General features: G+C 30.5%; 1 protein-coding gene across 5 annotated transcripts; it reads left to right on the top strand.

Moving 5' to 3' along the window:
- Window positions 1-7205: 7205 nt before the first annotated feature.
- Window positions 7206-14080, top strand: LOC141677356 (uncharacterized). 5 transcript variants are annotated; one of them, XM_074483248.1, is made up of 5 exons: window positions 7206-7488; window positions 7709-8407; window positions 8813-10305; window positions 13607-13668; window positions 13749-14080. In XM_074483248.1, the coding sequence occupies exons 2-4, from the start codon at window positions 7714-7716 to the stop codon at window positions 13658-13660; spliced, it is 2241 nt and encodes a 746-aa protein (XP_074339349.1). In that variant the 5' UTR covers window positions 7206-7488; window positions 7709-7713; the 3' UTR covers window positions 13661-13668; window positions 13749-14080. The 5 variants fall into 5 exon arrangements, with proteins under 5 accessions (XP_074339349.1, XP_074339348.1, XP_074339345.1 ...); XM_074483247.1 differs by having other exon boundaries at window positions 7207-7488; window positions 8780-10305; window positions 13793-14080; XM_074483244.1 differs by having other exon boundaries at window positions 7207-7488; window positions 7699-8407; window positions 8780-10305.
- The last annotated feature ends 2499 nt before the right edge of the window (window positions 14081-16579 follow it).

The following is a 16579-nucleotide window of genomic DNA, read 5'->3' as shown; positions in this document are numbered from 1 at the left end:
AAAAAATATTTTGAAACTATATTTTATAAAGATCTCGAAATATGTGCAAATAGTAAACGTATAATAATTAATGGGACTGAAGGAGTAAAATATTTCACCTACACGGTTAATTAATGTTTTGGAAGAGGAAAATCATGTGTTTGGTATTTAGCGGATATGAATTATCGTTCTAGACTCAATATGAGTAGCAATTTAAGGAATTTTTTTCAATTTAATAATTTGTATTTCTAATAAAAAAATAGAAATTATTTAGCGAATAAGGGTGATAATTCGCGGAACTGCACTAATTGCACGTACCGCTCGCAATTGAATCGCATTTAGCAAATATTCGTAATATACGGATTGAAATTTCAAAAACCACATATTCATAAATTGGATGCGAATTTAATTTTAAATAACCGCGAAAATTCAACCGAACCCGCAATATAATATATATATATATATATTAAAAATATAATAATTAGAATTACATACAATTATAAACACAAATGAATAAATAATATATTATATATAAAGAGTTTTGGGTTTTTATACTTTAAACTTTTAATGAAGTCCAACTAATTTAACCCAAATTAGATTATAAATAATTTATAATATATAAAGACCGTAATATAAGTTATTTATAAAAAAAATTACTTTAGTTGTAAAATAGTTTGTCGAAATTAAATTATGTATTAATAATTGTTTATGTTGTTGTTTCATGTATAGTTTTTTTAGTATAATTTTTTATACAAGTTTAATAGGTGGTTGAATCACAAATCTATTTGCAACCGTAAATTCGCAGTTAAAAATTTGTTAATAACCATAATTGCACAAAAATTTTATAAAATCGCAATGAAAAATTTGATACAGATTTCACTTTCCGATCGTACCAAACCTAATCGCGTATTTTTTGTGGTTGTAATTCAGTATCCAGTGGATTTATTTACAGATTATAGTATGACAGTTGAAATAAAGTGTGGTGACTTTGGAGGTGGTCAAAGTCGTTTAATCCTGTCTAATACGAGGACCAGAAAATGGCTGCTAGTGCCAGCTTTCTTCGTTTGTGTTTTGAATGACACGCACATGTCACATGCGTCCATTGTCGATTAATATTAGTGCCGGAAATTTGTGTTTTGAATGACACGCACATGTCACATGCGTCCATGATCGATTAATATTAGTGCCGGAAAATTTTAAGCACTGCACTAAATTTTAATATATTGTGCGGCACATGAAATCATTTATTGTGCTGCACTTTAATTTCTATAAATTTGAAAATCGTGTAATACATAAAGAGTTATGTAGAAGGGATAGGTATATGCCCACGAGCACGTATTAAAAATTAGTATTTCATAATATGTATATAAAATATTAGTGAGAAGCTTATTAATAATAATGAATCATGCATGTATGTACAAAAATCTTCACCAATAAAATTCTTACAATTTATTAATTAGCATGTGCTCAGGGGCACACACCAGACAAACCGATAGAACAATACTCATTTCATTTTATTCACTTTTTAATATTATTCAAATTATGTGAGAAAAAATTTGAACAATATTAATTAGAACAAAGTAGAAAAACAAAAAGGTCTGGATTTAAAATTGTTAAAATTGTTAAAATCCGAATTGCAAAAAATTGATCCGAAACCGCAAAATTGAAAACTGAAATTGGAATCGATTTTCCGATTCTGACTATAAGAGTAAACCAAATCGAAAAAATTAGATATGAATTGATAAATGAAAATAAATAAATATTTATTATATATAAATCATGCTAAGTTACTGTATAGAATTATCATAGGGTATGAAAAATCTATATATTGAAGGTTTAAGTAATTGCGTGTAAAAATTAAAAAATACCCGATCAACGCAGAATATGGGTTTGATCCATATTAAAGAGGCGTTTGGATATACCATGGGAATAAAAATCGAAAATGAGAATGAACAATATAGAAATGGGAGTTTTGATTTACCCACCAAGAGAAAATGGAGTTCTCATTCCCCACCACTAGGTTGATAATTCAAATACTATCACTTGTGTTTAAAATTTCAATTCACGTTAACCGGATACATTAATCATCAACCAACCACTCCGTAAATATATTCCTGATTCGAAATTTTCGTAAACCAAACGACCCTAGCCTTATTGGTTCTTCCCGAAACTCCGGTCTTTATACACCTGTTTTGTTTAAAGAGGCGATGGAGCTGGACAGTTATTTTGGACGAAGATAATCAGACTTTACACTTTAACGCTTAATTGGCATGGCAGTACAGATTAGGGCTGTCAATGGATCGGATCTAGATCGGATCGGCCTTGATCCATATCCTGATCCATTTAATTTTACCGGATTTGGATTCAGATCGGATTTTTGTCGGATTTTTTATAACCCGATCCATTAGGATCACCGGATCACGGATCGGAGCTCCGATCCGTTTATATTTAAAAAAATAAAATACAAACATAATTTCTTATATAAATCCATGAATCTGCTTCCTGCAAAAAGATGATGAGAAAGTAGATAACTTTTATATTTCTCGTTATCCAGATATCAATTTCTTATTCAGAAAAGGATTACACAGTCAAATAAAATTTCTTACTTCGCCTTCTTGTCTTTCTTGGGAGTATGAAACCCATTGATAAGCACCGTTGTTGTTGTACCATTTGGATATGCTAACTTATAATCTATTATCAGAACTTTCAGACAGTGATCAATTTATAATATTTTTTTTATATAATTTATTATAATATATATATATATTTAATAAATAATAAATTATCCAGATCGGATCATTAACGGATCGGATCGGCCTAAATCCATATCCGGTTCTTATCGGATCGGATCGTTACCGGATCGGATTTTTTTTTAATTGATCCATATCCGCTCCATTAACCTTCGGATCGGATCGGATCGGACCGGATTTCCGATCCATTGACAGCCCTAGTACAGATATAGAAGCTGTTATTGTCAACGTAGAACATGTTCAAATTTTGGTAGTTATAATTTGATCATCAATTGCAATACTATTTTAATCGTATTTTATTTTGTCAATTATATTTGAGGCAACTTTTTATCCGAAATCGATTTAATAAAAGTTGAATGGAGGTTTTTGAAACCGAAACTGAATTAATATCCTCGATTGCGATTACGATATTAATTTTTAAAAACCTAGACATGTGGTTTCGGTTTAGGGTTTTTGTAAAATTCACCCCGATCTGACCCGCGCTCTCCCATCGTTAACAATCTAATAAAAAGGAAAATGGGTGATTTTAAACATTTTCGGGGCTTAAAGTTGAAATAATTTGTCTCACAGAATTTTAAATTTTACCATCTCTAACAAACACGAAAAAATGATAAAAATAGTTATTTTTTTAAAAAAAAATAACCAAATTAGCCATTATGAAAAAGTGAATAATTTTAACCGACTGAATATTTCACTGTCAGTTGTATATCCCAATTTATATAATATACTCAACTAGTAGTTGAGTATTTCATAAAATAAATATTTCACTGACAGTTAGGTATTCTATCGGTTAAAATTGACAAACTTTTTATAAATTTATCATTTATATTAATTTTATATAAAAATAAGCTATATTTTCCTTCACCCCTAGCACACGGTGACTTTTTACAATTATATTTTCATGTCGCCATCTACGTGGCTTTTTAGTCCCACTTAACAAACTTTGTATTAAATAAGTAAAGAAAGCAAAATATATAGCTTTAACTAGTCTCCAAAGACTGCAACTTTATCGTTTCTCCTTTTCGGTATCTTTCACCACTTTTGGGCCGTACCAAATTTATGTTTAGAAATTTTGGGCCTTCTAGATGTCCATTATCTCAATGGCCCAGACTTCTTATTCTGAAATTAGGCCCGCCTGAGTATCTACTGTTTCCGTCTCATTCAATTATTTACCTGGCTTTTTTATAAATACTCGGCATATATTTTAAGATAAATATAAAGTATATTTAGATAACTTATTTTTTGATGTTTTTTTTCTATATTAAACTTTAAACATCAAAAAAAAATATTTTTTTAAAAATTAATTTATATAATTATACTTCTGAGTATTAAAATAGGTGCCGAACTTCACGTTTTAACGCATAGTTACTAATGGGTGAGAGGGGGTATTAATTAACAAAAAAATAAGTACCCTTGAAATGTGTGCATGCTCACGTCACACGTGGCAGCTGCAGGATTAATTCTGTTGGTCTTTGATCTATAGCATATCCGACCTATGACATAAGAAAGAATATATGATGAATTAATTCAACTTTTATTATTTAAACTCTATTTAACATATGATTTGTACAATTCTCATAATATATTTTTATACTACTTTCTCACCCATGCACTTGTCATGTATATAAATAAATATTAGTAAATGTTTTTAAAGTGTTGAAAATTATTTTAAAATGGGATAAAATTAAACCAAACTAAACTAAAAATCTGCTTAAAACCGTGTCCCGTTAGGATAAAATGTATACAGAACATGCTCCTATTCCGAATAATATGGAGGTTGTTCTTACGAAAACCTCTGGCTTAATCCACGATAAAATTAATGTATGATAAACGTAAATAAGTAAAATTGTAAACGACCCAAACTCAGACGAATTTTTAAAGAATTCAGATAAAATCCTAACGAACCGAGTATTGTTCGATAATCTTATCGTACAAAATTTCTTGTCCGAAAACAAGTTCGGTAATATTTGAACCGAATACGAAATGTTTGTGAACATTATATGTATTTTTTTAAAAAAATAATTTTAAGTAAAAATTTTTATTCAACTATTAATTAAATATTTTCACCAATAAAATATTTATTTGAAAACATTAAAAAATATAATTAATATATATTATTAATATTACACTTATTATTTATACATATAATATTATAAATATACTATATTTCGAACCGAACTTGAGTTTAACAACAAACCGAAAATGAACCGAACTCAAATCGAACACCTTAAAAGTTTGGTTTGTTAAAATTATCAGACGAGAAACGTTGTCCGAACTCGACTTTGATAAGATTATCGGACGAGTTTATCGAACTTGAACTCGGACGAGCGGACGAACTTAACGAACGGTTCAGTTTGTTTAAAGTCTTATAGGTAAAGTAATTATGAAGAGATGTGGGTTGTGTTGATGGGATTTGGGAGGAATGGATGATTAACCATCTCAGATTTTCCCCCATGACATACACGTACATTTTTATATGTTATTTATCTTCACAGCTTCTAAAAGAAAATGATGAGAAACATATTTCATTCACATTTCAATCACCAACGATAGAAATTAGATTTTGAATTTGTTTCATAAAAGTTGACTAGAAGTCACCACCATCATCGATAAATATTAAGATCGAAAGAAAGAAAGCGCCATTGTTGAAAATTCAAGAAATGATGCTTGTGATGCTTAAGGAGATTCGCATATAATAATTCCGTATGATTAGAGCAATTCCAGGAGTGTCCTAAAAGATGTCTTAAAAATATTTTAAAATATGATTTCCTAGTAATTTAGGACAATATTTTTATGTATGTACTCCAACAACAATATCTTATAGTTGTGTCTTATCATTAAAATAATATTATATTTGAATTATATTTGGAGGGAATGAAAAATATGAGAGAGAAGATATGTGTAAAAAAAGAGGGAAGCAAATTTTTTATTGTAAAAATTGAAATAAGGCATTCCTAGTAGAGCCTTAAAAATGAGGCATTTGATGGATGTCCTAGTGTTTTAAGGCACCATTAGGACATTGTTGGAGTATTTATTTAATCAAAATGCCTTAAATTATTATTTAGGGCAACAATTTAAGGTAATATTGGACTTGCTCTTAGAGCCCTCGATGTTTCCGTTCTGGACAAAAAGCGAGATAAAGAATGATGATAAAGTAAGAGAATACCGTGAGCAAATAATTTGTTAAAATTAAATATATCTAGTAGAGCCCTAATGAGATATAATGATATTAAAATTAAAATGTATGTAAATGATCAATACATATGTAAATAATGTCCAACATAGATAAATAAATTATTACATACGTAAATGATCAATATATACATAAATTAATACATACCTAAATGATGTTGTACTAGAAAGGAGATTGTTGTTTATGAATATATATTTATACTATATTATAATAGCCGGAATATAGATAATTTGATTCAACGGTTTAGTTCAACGATAATTTTCTAATTTTAATTATTACAAAAATAGATAAATAGTGTTATATATTTAATAAACTACTAGATTATTAAACTACTACTAAATATAGTATATTTATCCTATTAAACTACGAATACAACTTATCATATTATTAAAAGATATAAATAATAGTGTTACATATCTCCTAAACTACTAAATTCTTAAACTACTAGAAATAATCTATTTATTCTATTAAATTACGACCACATGTTATTCTATTATTTTTATTATAAATTTATAATCATTATATATTTATATAAATATTTTAAAAATATAATATAACTTGATAAATAAAAATTTAAAATATTAATGGAAACTCGTGCATCGCACAAGATTTATACTAGTATATATAGGGGAATGATCAAATACAAACTAAAATTAAAATAAAAACTAGGAACCAATATAAGTTATTAGATCTACCCAATCTAATGGTCCCCCTGAATCACCCCATCCAACTATTCTGCACCCTTCCACACCAATTTCAGTTTTTTCCCTCCGTTTTTAATTTGATTTTTCCCGTCAGACCGTAAATTTGTTTTAAAATCCGATTTCACTATATATTTCTACATCTCTCAACGATCGATTTGCATATCATATGTGTTATATTTCGAATTAGTTTTTTTTTTTAAATTTGGTTTTTAGTTTTTATTCTAAATCGGTTTATATTGGAGTAGCTCCGGTATATATATATCCCTGTATTAGAAAGGAGGGTGTTTTAATGAAAATCTCAATTGTAATAATAAGAAAAATAATATACAAGTTATTAAATAGAAGTATATATAATCTAAACAAGATAAGTGAAAAAATATTATCTTCATTTGACTCTATCTTCATTTGACTCCTCAGTTGCAATTTTTTCACCATGTAATCAAACTTTGACTATGATTTCATCACACGAACAAACAAAAACAACATTAACTACATTCTAGTATTCTACTACCGGACGACAACATGACGCCGTCTGTAACTCGAAATATTGAACTCAAAATCCATCAAACATGTCACGCCGTTTCATGCATTTCATTTCATCTAAAATCTTCATTTTCACACAACAAATTTCATAAAAAAACACAAACACAAAGTAACATGCCAGGTACAAGTTTTATACACACCCATCATTGTTGTATGTCTAAAAAACATTTGCACAACACAACATTTCACTTTTCCTTTGTAAATATCAAAAAATATACCCATCATAATTTCATTTTCTAGGGTTTCTAAATTCACAAAAAGGAATCAAGAACAAGAAATCTTTATCACAATCATTCAAAGTTTCCATCTTTTGAAAAGGGTATCTCTTACTTTCTGTATTTGATCATGTTTTATACATTTTCTTGCATTTTCTTGAATTTTCTTGATTTTTATGTTTTGTACCTTGATTTTTTATGAAGATGTGGGTTATAATGAAAGTTGTTTGATGATTTAGATACCCTTTTGTGAAAAGTTTGAATCTTTATTGGTTTGATTGATTAAATTTGTGGGTTTGTTAATTTGATGTTAGTGATTTTTAGGGAAGATGCCTTGTCAAAATATGCAATTTTGGACTTTTACTGGCCTAGTTGGTGCTTTTCTTGATCTTGGTATTGCTTATTTCATATTGTGTGCATCAAGCTTGGCGTTTTTCGTGTCCGGATTTCTTGGTTTGTTTGGATTGAGGTTGCCTTGTCCTTGTGATGGATTCTTTACCCGAGAGAGGAATGATTACTGTGTGCAGAGGTTGTTGGTTGATTATCCGAATGAGAAAGTTGGATACGTGTTATGTTCTGTTAGAAATAAGTTTCCATTTCATTCTGCTTTGGTGAATGATCAGAATGTTGGTGTGAAGTTGGTTGAGAATAGAAGTGATCATGGTAATGGTTATTATGTTGATGAGGGTGAGGCGTCTTGTAGTTCAGCTTCGGATGCTAAGGTGTCGCGAAATGCGGGTGAAAAGGAGATGGTTTCGAGGAATGGAAATGGTTTTGAGTTTGATGTAGGAAGGTGGCCGGATAAGAAGATTGATATGAAGGGTAAGGGGATTGGTAATCACAGACTGAGAGCCAATGTTCGTCGTCGTAGAAAAGGCAGTTTTGATCACAGAAGAAGTTCTAGTGTATCATCCCATGATCGAGTAGTGGTTCCTCGGTATTCTGGTAGCATAAAGAAGGAAAAGAATGAGGAATTGGGTGAAATGTCCGCTTCTGATGGAGCTGAGACAAACTACTTGTCTGGTAAGTTTTATTTATGCATCTTATTTGTTATGATCTAGGTTCAGTATTATTGTTTTTGTTGATGTTTGTTTTATGCCTGTAATATTAACATTTTTAAGAATCAGAAGCATCTAAATATTTAAATAGGATGAAAAACTCCAGAAGAGCAGAGGAATAAGCTTACTAGTATTTCATTTCTAATATCTGGATGATGTTCTGTCTTATGTAGAACTTAAAACAAGAGAAAATGAAAAGAACAGCATACTGTGGGATAATGTACAGAAAGAGCTTTTAGATTTTTTTTGTAACTTGTAAATTATGAATCTACATTGAATAATGTATTTATAATCCTGCTCCTGCTAATGCCAATGGCTTCATCATATCTAAATTCAGATGACAGGAAGGCTCCTAGTGTCATGAGTGCAGGTGGTAGTGGTTCGCCTGACGATGATTTGAAGAGATCTATGTCTGAAATGAGTTTCAAGGAGAAATATGGATCGTGTATTGAAGACTTAAAAAGTGATGCACGAGGTGCTCTTTCCCTTGGTGATGAGATAAATACAATTGGAGTTCTGGAGCAAGCACTTAAGGAGGAGCATGCTGCCCGTGTAGCGCTTTACATAGAGCTTGATAAGGAGAGGAATGCTGCTGCTGGTGCTGCAGATGAAGCCATGGCCATGATTCTGCGCCTGCAAGAGGAGAAAGCATCCCTCGAAATGCAAGCACGACATAATCAAAGAGTTATAGAAGAAAAGTCTGCATATGATACAGAAGAAATGAACATTCTTAAAGAAATCGTTTTAAGGAGAGAGAGGGAAAAACATTTCTTGGAAAAGGAAGTTGAAGCATATAGGCAGATGTTGTTTTCCGGAAAGGAGCAGTTAGAAGGTGATACTCAAAGTATGGTGGACAAACAGAGACGAGAGGTTTTCTCTTCAGGTTATCTGTCTGAGGATACAGATTTGATGCTACATGAGCTTAATGAATCCATTAAAAAGAATGCAATGGCTAAAGGTAGAAGTTTAAATGCTGAGGTGACATCTAAGGATACACTGCAAAGACCTCTTGTTCAGCTAGGGAGTTCAGAATGCGACGAAGATGATGTTGTCAACCAGGAGCTACAGGAAAAAGAGATGGTGGCCAATGATAAAAGTCAACTTGCTCGACCAATAGAAGGGCAAAGATCAAGTAATTCTCAACAGCCCCATATTTCCGAGTCACCCATTCCCCTCATTAGTGATGAACATGAGAAAAATAGTTTTGAGGATATTTATGAAGGCTTAACGAAGGATGGAAATAGTAGTGTACCGATTCAGAGTGATGATCACGATATGAAGAAACATGGAAAAGATGTGATGGGAAGCATAGCTCAAAGTGATGTAGCTAATGAAAAGGAGCTGCGATTTTATGATGTTCATATCATCGATGATAAGTCCAAATTCTATGATGAGGCCAGTGGAAAAAAGACTGAATTACTGCCGAAGACTGATACTTCTAAGGTTATTAGTCCTGATGTCTCACAAGTTTCAGATATCCAAAATAACGAGATTAGAAGAGATTCCCCAAATACTAGCAAGATGGGTACTTCAGCAGACTTAAACAGGAGCAGCTTAGACATGGCCATGAGGCTGCCTCCATCAGGTCCTAGGGAAAAATCTGTGCCTGTTTCCCGCAGAAGTTCTATTTCTGTATCAGATACCGAAAGGTTAAAAATTGATATAGAAGTTGAGTGGCTAAGAGAAAAATTGAAGGCAGTGCGAGAAAGAAGAACAAAGCTTAACATCTCTGCGGATAATGATAAGGAAAAGCAGCAGTTGCAACTGCTAGAGGATATCGCCTCCCAGCTTCGAGAAATTCGATTGATGACCAACCCTGAACAGGCGATGCGACATGCGTCTTTACCACTTCCATCCTCTAAGGTGAGGCCTTATTATTCTCTATTGACACATGTAGTCATGTTTAGGACACAATGTGCCAATACATGTTTGTCCTATTTTTCTAAATGTATTAATCATTATGCTTTCAGACTGAGGTTTGGATAGTTATAAATTTCCTGGTGCCAAGTGTGCTGCTGCAGTCTTTGGTTTGTATCTTTGTCTTAGATGGGGAGAAAGGGGGGAAATGTTCCACTGTCAGTTGCACACTATTATGTCACACAATTTGTACAACTTCATTCACTTTGTTTCTGTGACAGTTTTGCCCTACCCTGAAGGCAATTTTGTCATTTAGAAGTAAATATACATATTAAATAGATAAATGGACCTTGAGCATGCTCCGAGATACTTACATGTGAAGGGCTTCGTGAACATTGGAGCTATGCTATTTTAAAATTGTAGCAGGGCTTTGAATAGTCAATAGGAATAGGTCTTGTAAATTGGTTAATATGGTAGATTTGTTAAAAAACACGTATTTACTTAAAAAAGCAGGGTTTATAAAGCTATTTCTAACGCCATTCTTTTGTTACCCTGAGTCTATAGAAGACATTGGAAATTGGAATAACTAGCACTGTTTACTTAAAAAGATAATGATATGCTTTTGACTTACAGTTGCATCATTTTTGGAGATGTTATACGCGGACGTTCATGCATTGTCCCAACTCCTCCTGGCCTAGGCAAAATTCTCGCTTATGGAGTTACTATACTAAATATGTGTTTTTATATAGAGTGCTAGTTGAAATTTGGTTTCCTTTTTTTAAATGGCTGCTTGAGCATTTTACTTTGATGGAAGGTAGCAGGCCAGTATTTTTTTCTTTTTATATAATGTTATAGGCTTCTGCTTTTTGGAATATTATTTTCTCCATCAAGAGCAAACTATGTTTTTTGAAATTTTTTAAAATTGTCTTTTTGTGCATCTTAAACAACTAACCGCGGCAGTGGTTACATTAGCTTTTTATAAAATTAATAACCTTTATTAATAAGCGAAACCTTTTTAAGCGGTACCTTGGTTTCACTTATTTTTTGGTACCACCACCTTTTGGTTTCACTTTTTATGATTCATGCTACAAGTCTGAGTGTATTCTTTTTATCCTTTTTAATTCCTATATACTTATAATTCTATATATATTATTTTTACCCGTTTTTCTTTATTATAAACTTTTTAAGTGATACTTTAATAACCTTTATTAATAAGCGAAACCTCTTTTTAAGTGGTAGCTTGATTTCACTTATTTTTTGGTACTACTACCTTTTGGTTTTACTTTTTATAACTCTAAGTGTATTATTTTTATCCTTTTTGATTCCAATATGACTTATAATTCTATATATATTATTTTTACCCGTTTTTCTTTATTAATATACTTTTTAAGTTATACTTTGTTTTCCCTTATTTTTTGGTTCTATCACCTTTTATTTTTAGTTTTTATGATTAATTTTACAACTCTAAGTGTATTATTTTTATCCTTTTTGATTCGTATATGACTTATAATTGTATATGTATTATTTTTACCCGTTTTTTCTTTATAATAAACGAAACCTATTTTTAAGTGGTACTTTGGTTTCACTTATTTTTTAGTTCCACTATCTTTTGATTTCACCTTTTATGATTAATTTTATAACTCTAAGTGTATTATTTTTATCCTTTTTTATTCCTATATGACTTATAATTCTATATGTATTATTTTTACTTATTTTTTAAATTTTTTATAAGCCATGATTTTTTATTATTTTTATAGGTTTGAATCCTATTTTTAATTATATTTTAAAATAAATAAGTGCATAAATTGGCTCAACTAAATAGTTTCCGAGAAATATAAACCACGACCAAGTAAATAAGTCATGTGTTTAAATTGGAATTTTTTAATTTGTTGGTGGAATTCCATTATAATAAATAGTATGAATATTATAAAAACTGTATTTTGGTTTCACCATTAGAAAATAATAAAATTGTTCAAACCGTAATATGATTATAATTCTATTTTCGTAGAAATCTAAATTATTTCTTGATAGGGTACTTGGTTTAGTACGGTTACGTCGTATTTTGGTTTCACCCCTATATTTCTCTTTCATGTAGAGTTCTATGTTATTTTTTAACAATATATATATTGGAATAATATTATAATTACGATATTTCTATTTTTCGTAGAATTCTTTTTTATTTTTTATTAAAATAATAAAATGGAATCCTTTACACAATGTTATCATTAAATAATAAGGAAACCATCTTTTAAGACTTTTGTTTCACCCTTTTCGGTTTTACGAATTTTTGGTTTCACCCCTTTTTAAATCTTACTATAGATCTAACTATACGATTTTTATTCTTTTTTTATTCATATATGACTTATAATTATATATATAATATTTTAACCGTTTTTTGATTTTTATATACCACATATTTATATTGTTTTTATATAAACGAAATCGTATATACATTGTAATTTCTAGATTCATACCTACATTATTCTATTTTAGCACCAAATGCAAATTTATACATACATAATGAATTTTTTATTAAAAAAAATTATGCAATCACAGACTATATAAAATATAAATTCAGCTAACAATAAGAAATTTAATATGCAATTACTTAGTAATGTTGATTTAATTTTTTGTTAAATTATCCATCAGTCGTGTTGCGACTAAAGTTTCGATGTAAAATATTAGTTATGTCTTTTTGAACAAAAGATACATAATAACGTTGAGTTTGTTGTTCTAATAAGATTTGAGTTAATGAAAACTACATATAATTTAAAAAAAATTGCAATAATCGTAAAATTTTATTGATTATATATTTTAATGAAAAATTAAAATAAAATTTTATTATTATTTAATATTTATATTTTGATCTTGGCCTGTGCAAAGCATGGATTATCTACTAGTATATTTAAAGGCATAACTTATGATAAATGTGCTGGTTTCTCGGCAAGGGGTGAATTGTGTTATTTTGCTGATTGTATGTTACATAAATAGCTCTCAATTTGCTCCTCATAATCTTAAACAGATTTGCTATATTTTTAAGAAGGAACTGGTTTTTTCATTCTTCTTGTTGTATCTTTCATTGTGTGAGAATATATTGCTCTTCAATTTAAGACTGAACTTTACTTTATCAAGAGCAGTGATGCTATGTTTGTAAAGCATGTTTTTGTTATATGGGCATAAGTTATTACCTTTTGCTTTCCTAGTGATACCCTGCTACAATGAAAGCATAAAAAAGAAACAGTAATTTTCTTTCCATGCTCCATATCATGATTATTGAATTAATGATTTGTATTATATATGATCTTAGGCTGTAACAAAGAAAAGGAGGCATCCAAGTACATACGTAAACAACAGCTCGTGAGCCTTGAGGTACGGAATCTGGTGTCTAGCTAATATATTTTGAATGTGAATATATCAAATTTAGTAGTTGGTTCCATATACTGTTGCAGAAGATCATCCATGTTTAGATAAGTGTACTGTATCTGTGGCACAGCATCGTGATCATAAAAGTTGGAATCTGCACCAAGTGTCGCTTGAAGCCTACTTAGATTACGGTGCTGCGGAATTATCATTTGTAGGAGATATATATACGTGTAGTCTCGACGAGTGTTACAAATAGTTGCTTAGTTTTGATGTAGAAACACATAATCAAAATGTAATCGTTGTGTAGGTACCACTCGCTTATAACTTCTTTTCATCAGTTTTATTTACTTTTCACTTTCAGTTATGTAAATATGAAAGCTCAGAATGAAGCATGAATAAAAGCTTTTGCAGTTGTACAGTTTGTATATAATTATAGTTTTGGTCAGAAACTGTGAGACTGATCTCATGTTTCTACCGACAAGGAGGAAACAGTTATATGTATGTTATTGTGTCCGGCTCGACTTGACTTGATTCTACCCAGATGTGTTCATTCGGTTAAGAAAATAGCCGAATCAAGTAGAAATGTAGAAACGTTCATGATTATAGATTCAGTTTCAATTCAGAAAATGATACAAATTCCCCTTTTTGCGTCGTTTGATTTGAACTGAGCATAAATTTTTAGCCTTCGTTAGAACCTTTAGGAAACCCGCAGATTACATTATAATATTACATTGAGTTAATTGCATTTTGTAACCCCTATCTTTCATTCAATAACAAAATTATATACTTACTTTCAAAAATACAGTTTACAACCCCTAACTTTAGACATCAAATACAATATGCATCCCTTTAACCATTTTGTTAAAAAAAAATATATTTTGAAGAGTAAAATTGAAATTTAACAAAATATTTAAATAATAATTATATTTTTTTTAATTAAACTAAAAGTTAGAATTTCAAATTAATATTAATATCAATTATTTTATATTAATTTTTAAAATTTTAAAATATAAATATATTTATAAACTTTATGATTATATATAAAAATATATATTTTGCTTGATAAATATATTTTAATTATTTAGCATTGTGATTAATTTAGAGTATTATTAATGGAAAATAGCTACTCCCTGATTTTTTACTTATTTTTTCTTCGTGCTTGGCACGCATTAAGGCTATTATAAAATTTATTTTATAATTTATTTTTAAAATTTTCTTTTTCTATATAAAAAATTAAACATTATATTTTTATTTAAAAGAAAGAATAATTAAAATTATTTAATTGTGCATACTTTACGAAAATTTTAAAATTCGTGCCGATTTTCTGTCACCAAAAGAACGGGTGGGGTATAATTTTTTTTCATGTAAAATATGCATTAAAATAAATATTTTTATTGATTTGAAATTTAAATAATTAATATTAACATCTCAATTTCAATTTTATAACCGGAAGGGATGCATGTTGAAGTTAATATTGAAAGTTAAGGGTTGCAAACTGTGTTTTACAAAGTAAATATACTATTTTGATTTTAATTGAAAGGTGGGGGTTGCAATGTGCAATTAACTCTATTACATTATATCGAAAACTTCTTACGATCCTCCAGATTACAACAATCTGTTAAATATTAGAAATGGTAACTTTTTTTTTATCGTTAGTAACCCGCAGCCGCTACGGTGCGCACTGGGTAAACCCTACGGGCTCACGTAATAACCCGTAAACCACGTAAACCAAGGTAAACCGCATTTAAGTAACATGCTTTGACTCATGAGGCATAATCATAAATTCTCCTCCCGTGAGATTCGAAACCGTGCCCAAGAAGATAATTATCCCCTCTTTAACTAACTGAAACTTTTTTATAAATAACTTATTTGAAATGTTGCCCAGGCATAAATATTTAATTAAATATCAATGAGATGCTCACCTATTGACGAAAGCTTAGATTATACGAGTTAAGTCTATGTATGATAGATTACAAGTTCAGTTCGACCCTGTCCTGTTGATGAAGGCTGAAATCCTATGTACAATTCCACAATATTCATCAAGAACAATGCTCGATTCACAGATCTCGGGTGATTTCACTCCAATTCTCCTAATTTGAGGAATGTTCTGATTCAATTAGATTCGAATATATGCTTTCCGTGTAATCAGTTATCAGATTGTTGATTCTGGTTACTAATCGCCTGAGATTCCTTTACGTCTCATTAAATCACTTTGATCTCCTTCACATGTCTTAATCTCGTCGAGATTTCTTCTTTTTATCACGAATTGAGAGATAATTGTTAAGACGACTATTAGAGTTACACAAGATTCTTCTAGTGTTTACTTCATACATCCATCATATTCAAGTACTAGTCAGTTAGTCTTCTATCACCGGCTATGTAGTTCTTTTAGGTAACAGTCCAGTTTCTTGGAAGTTTAAGAAGCAGATTACGGTTTCCCGTTCTTCCTCTGAAGCAGAATATCGTGACAAGGTTGTCGTAGCTTCTAAAGTAACTTGGTTGATGCGTCTGAACTTGGTGTGACTGATTTAACCCCAATCACTTTACATTGTGACAATCAATCAGCTTTTTATATTGCTAAAAATCATGTTTTCCACGAACGCACCAAACACATTGAATTTGACTGTCATTTACTCATTTCATTCATGAGAAGGTCCTTGAAAGTCTTTTATAATTGTCTTATCTTTCAACTACCCATCGGCATGTGCTTATTAAAGTCCTTATTTCTTCTCAATTTCATGAGCTTACTATCAACAGTACGATAGATCACATGTTCGATTTTTCCCTCCCGTGACTTGTGGCTAGAGATGCAAAAAAAGTCTGGGCTCGAAAATCTGGCACGGCCCGATCTAGTCAAAACCCGGTCAAGTCCGGCCCGGTCAAAGCCTGGCCCGACCCAAGCTTAGGGCCTCAACGG

This window comes from Apium graveolens, chromosome 8 (assembly GCF_009905375.1).
Source record: "Apium graveolens cultivar Ventura chromosome 8, ASM990537v1, whole genome shotgun sequence".
NCBI lineage: Eukaryota > Viridiplantae > Streptophyta > Magnoliopsida > Apiales > Apiaceae > Apium > Apium graveolens.
The sequence above is the reverse complement of the archived record's forward strand: the minus strand, read 5'-3'. Positions and strand labels throughout refer to the sequence as shown.

Bases quoted from the DNA above. Each gene is read 5' to 3' on its own strand.
- LOC141677356 (XM_074483247.1), top strand. From the start codon at position 7,714: ATGCCTTGTCAAAATATGCAATTTTGGACTTTTACTGGCCTAGTTGGT. The intron at 8,408-8,779 runs GTAAGTTTTATT...ATCTAAATTCAG, and splicing joins TGAGACAAACTACTTGTCTG to ATGACAGGAAGGCTCCTAGT. The intron at 10,306-13,606 runs GTGAGGCCTTAT...ATATGATCTTAG, and splicing joins TACCACTTCCATCCTCTAAG to GCTGTAACAAAGAAAAGGAG.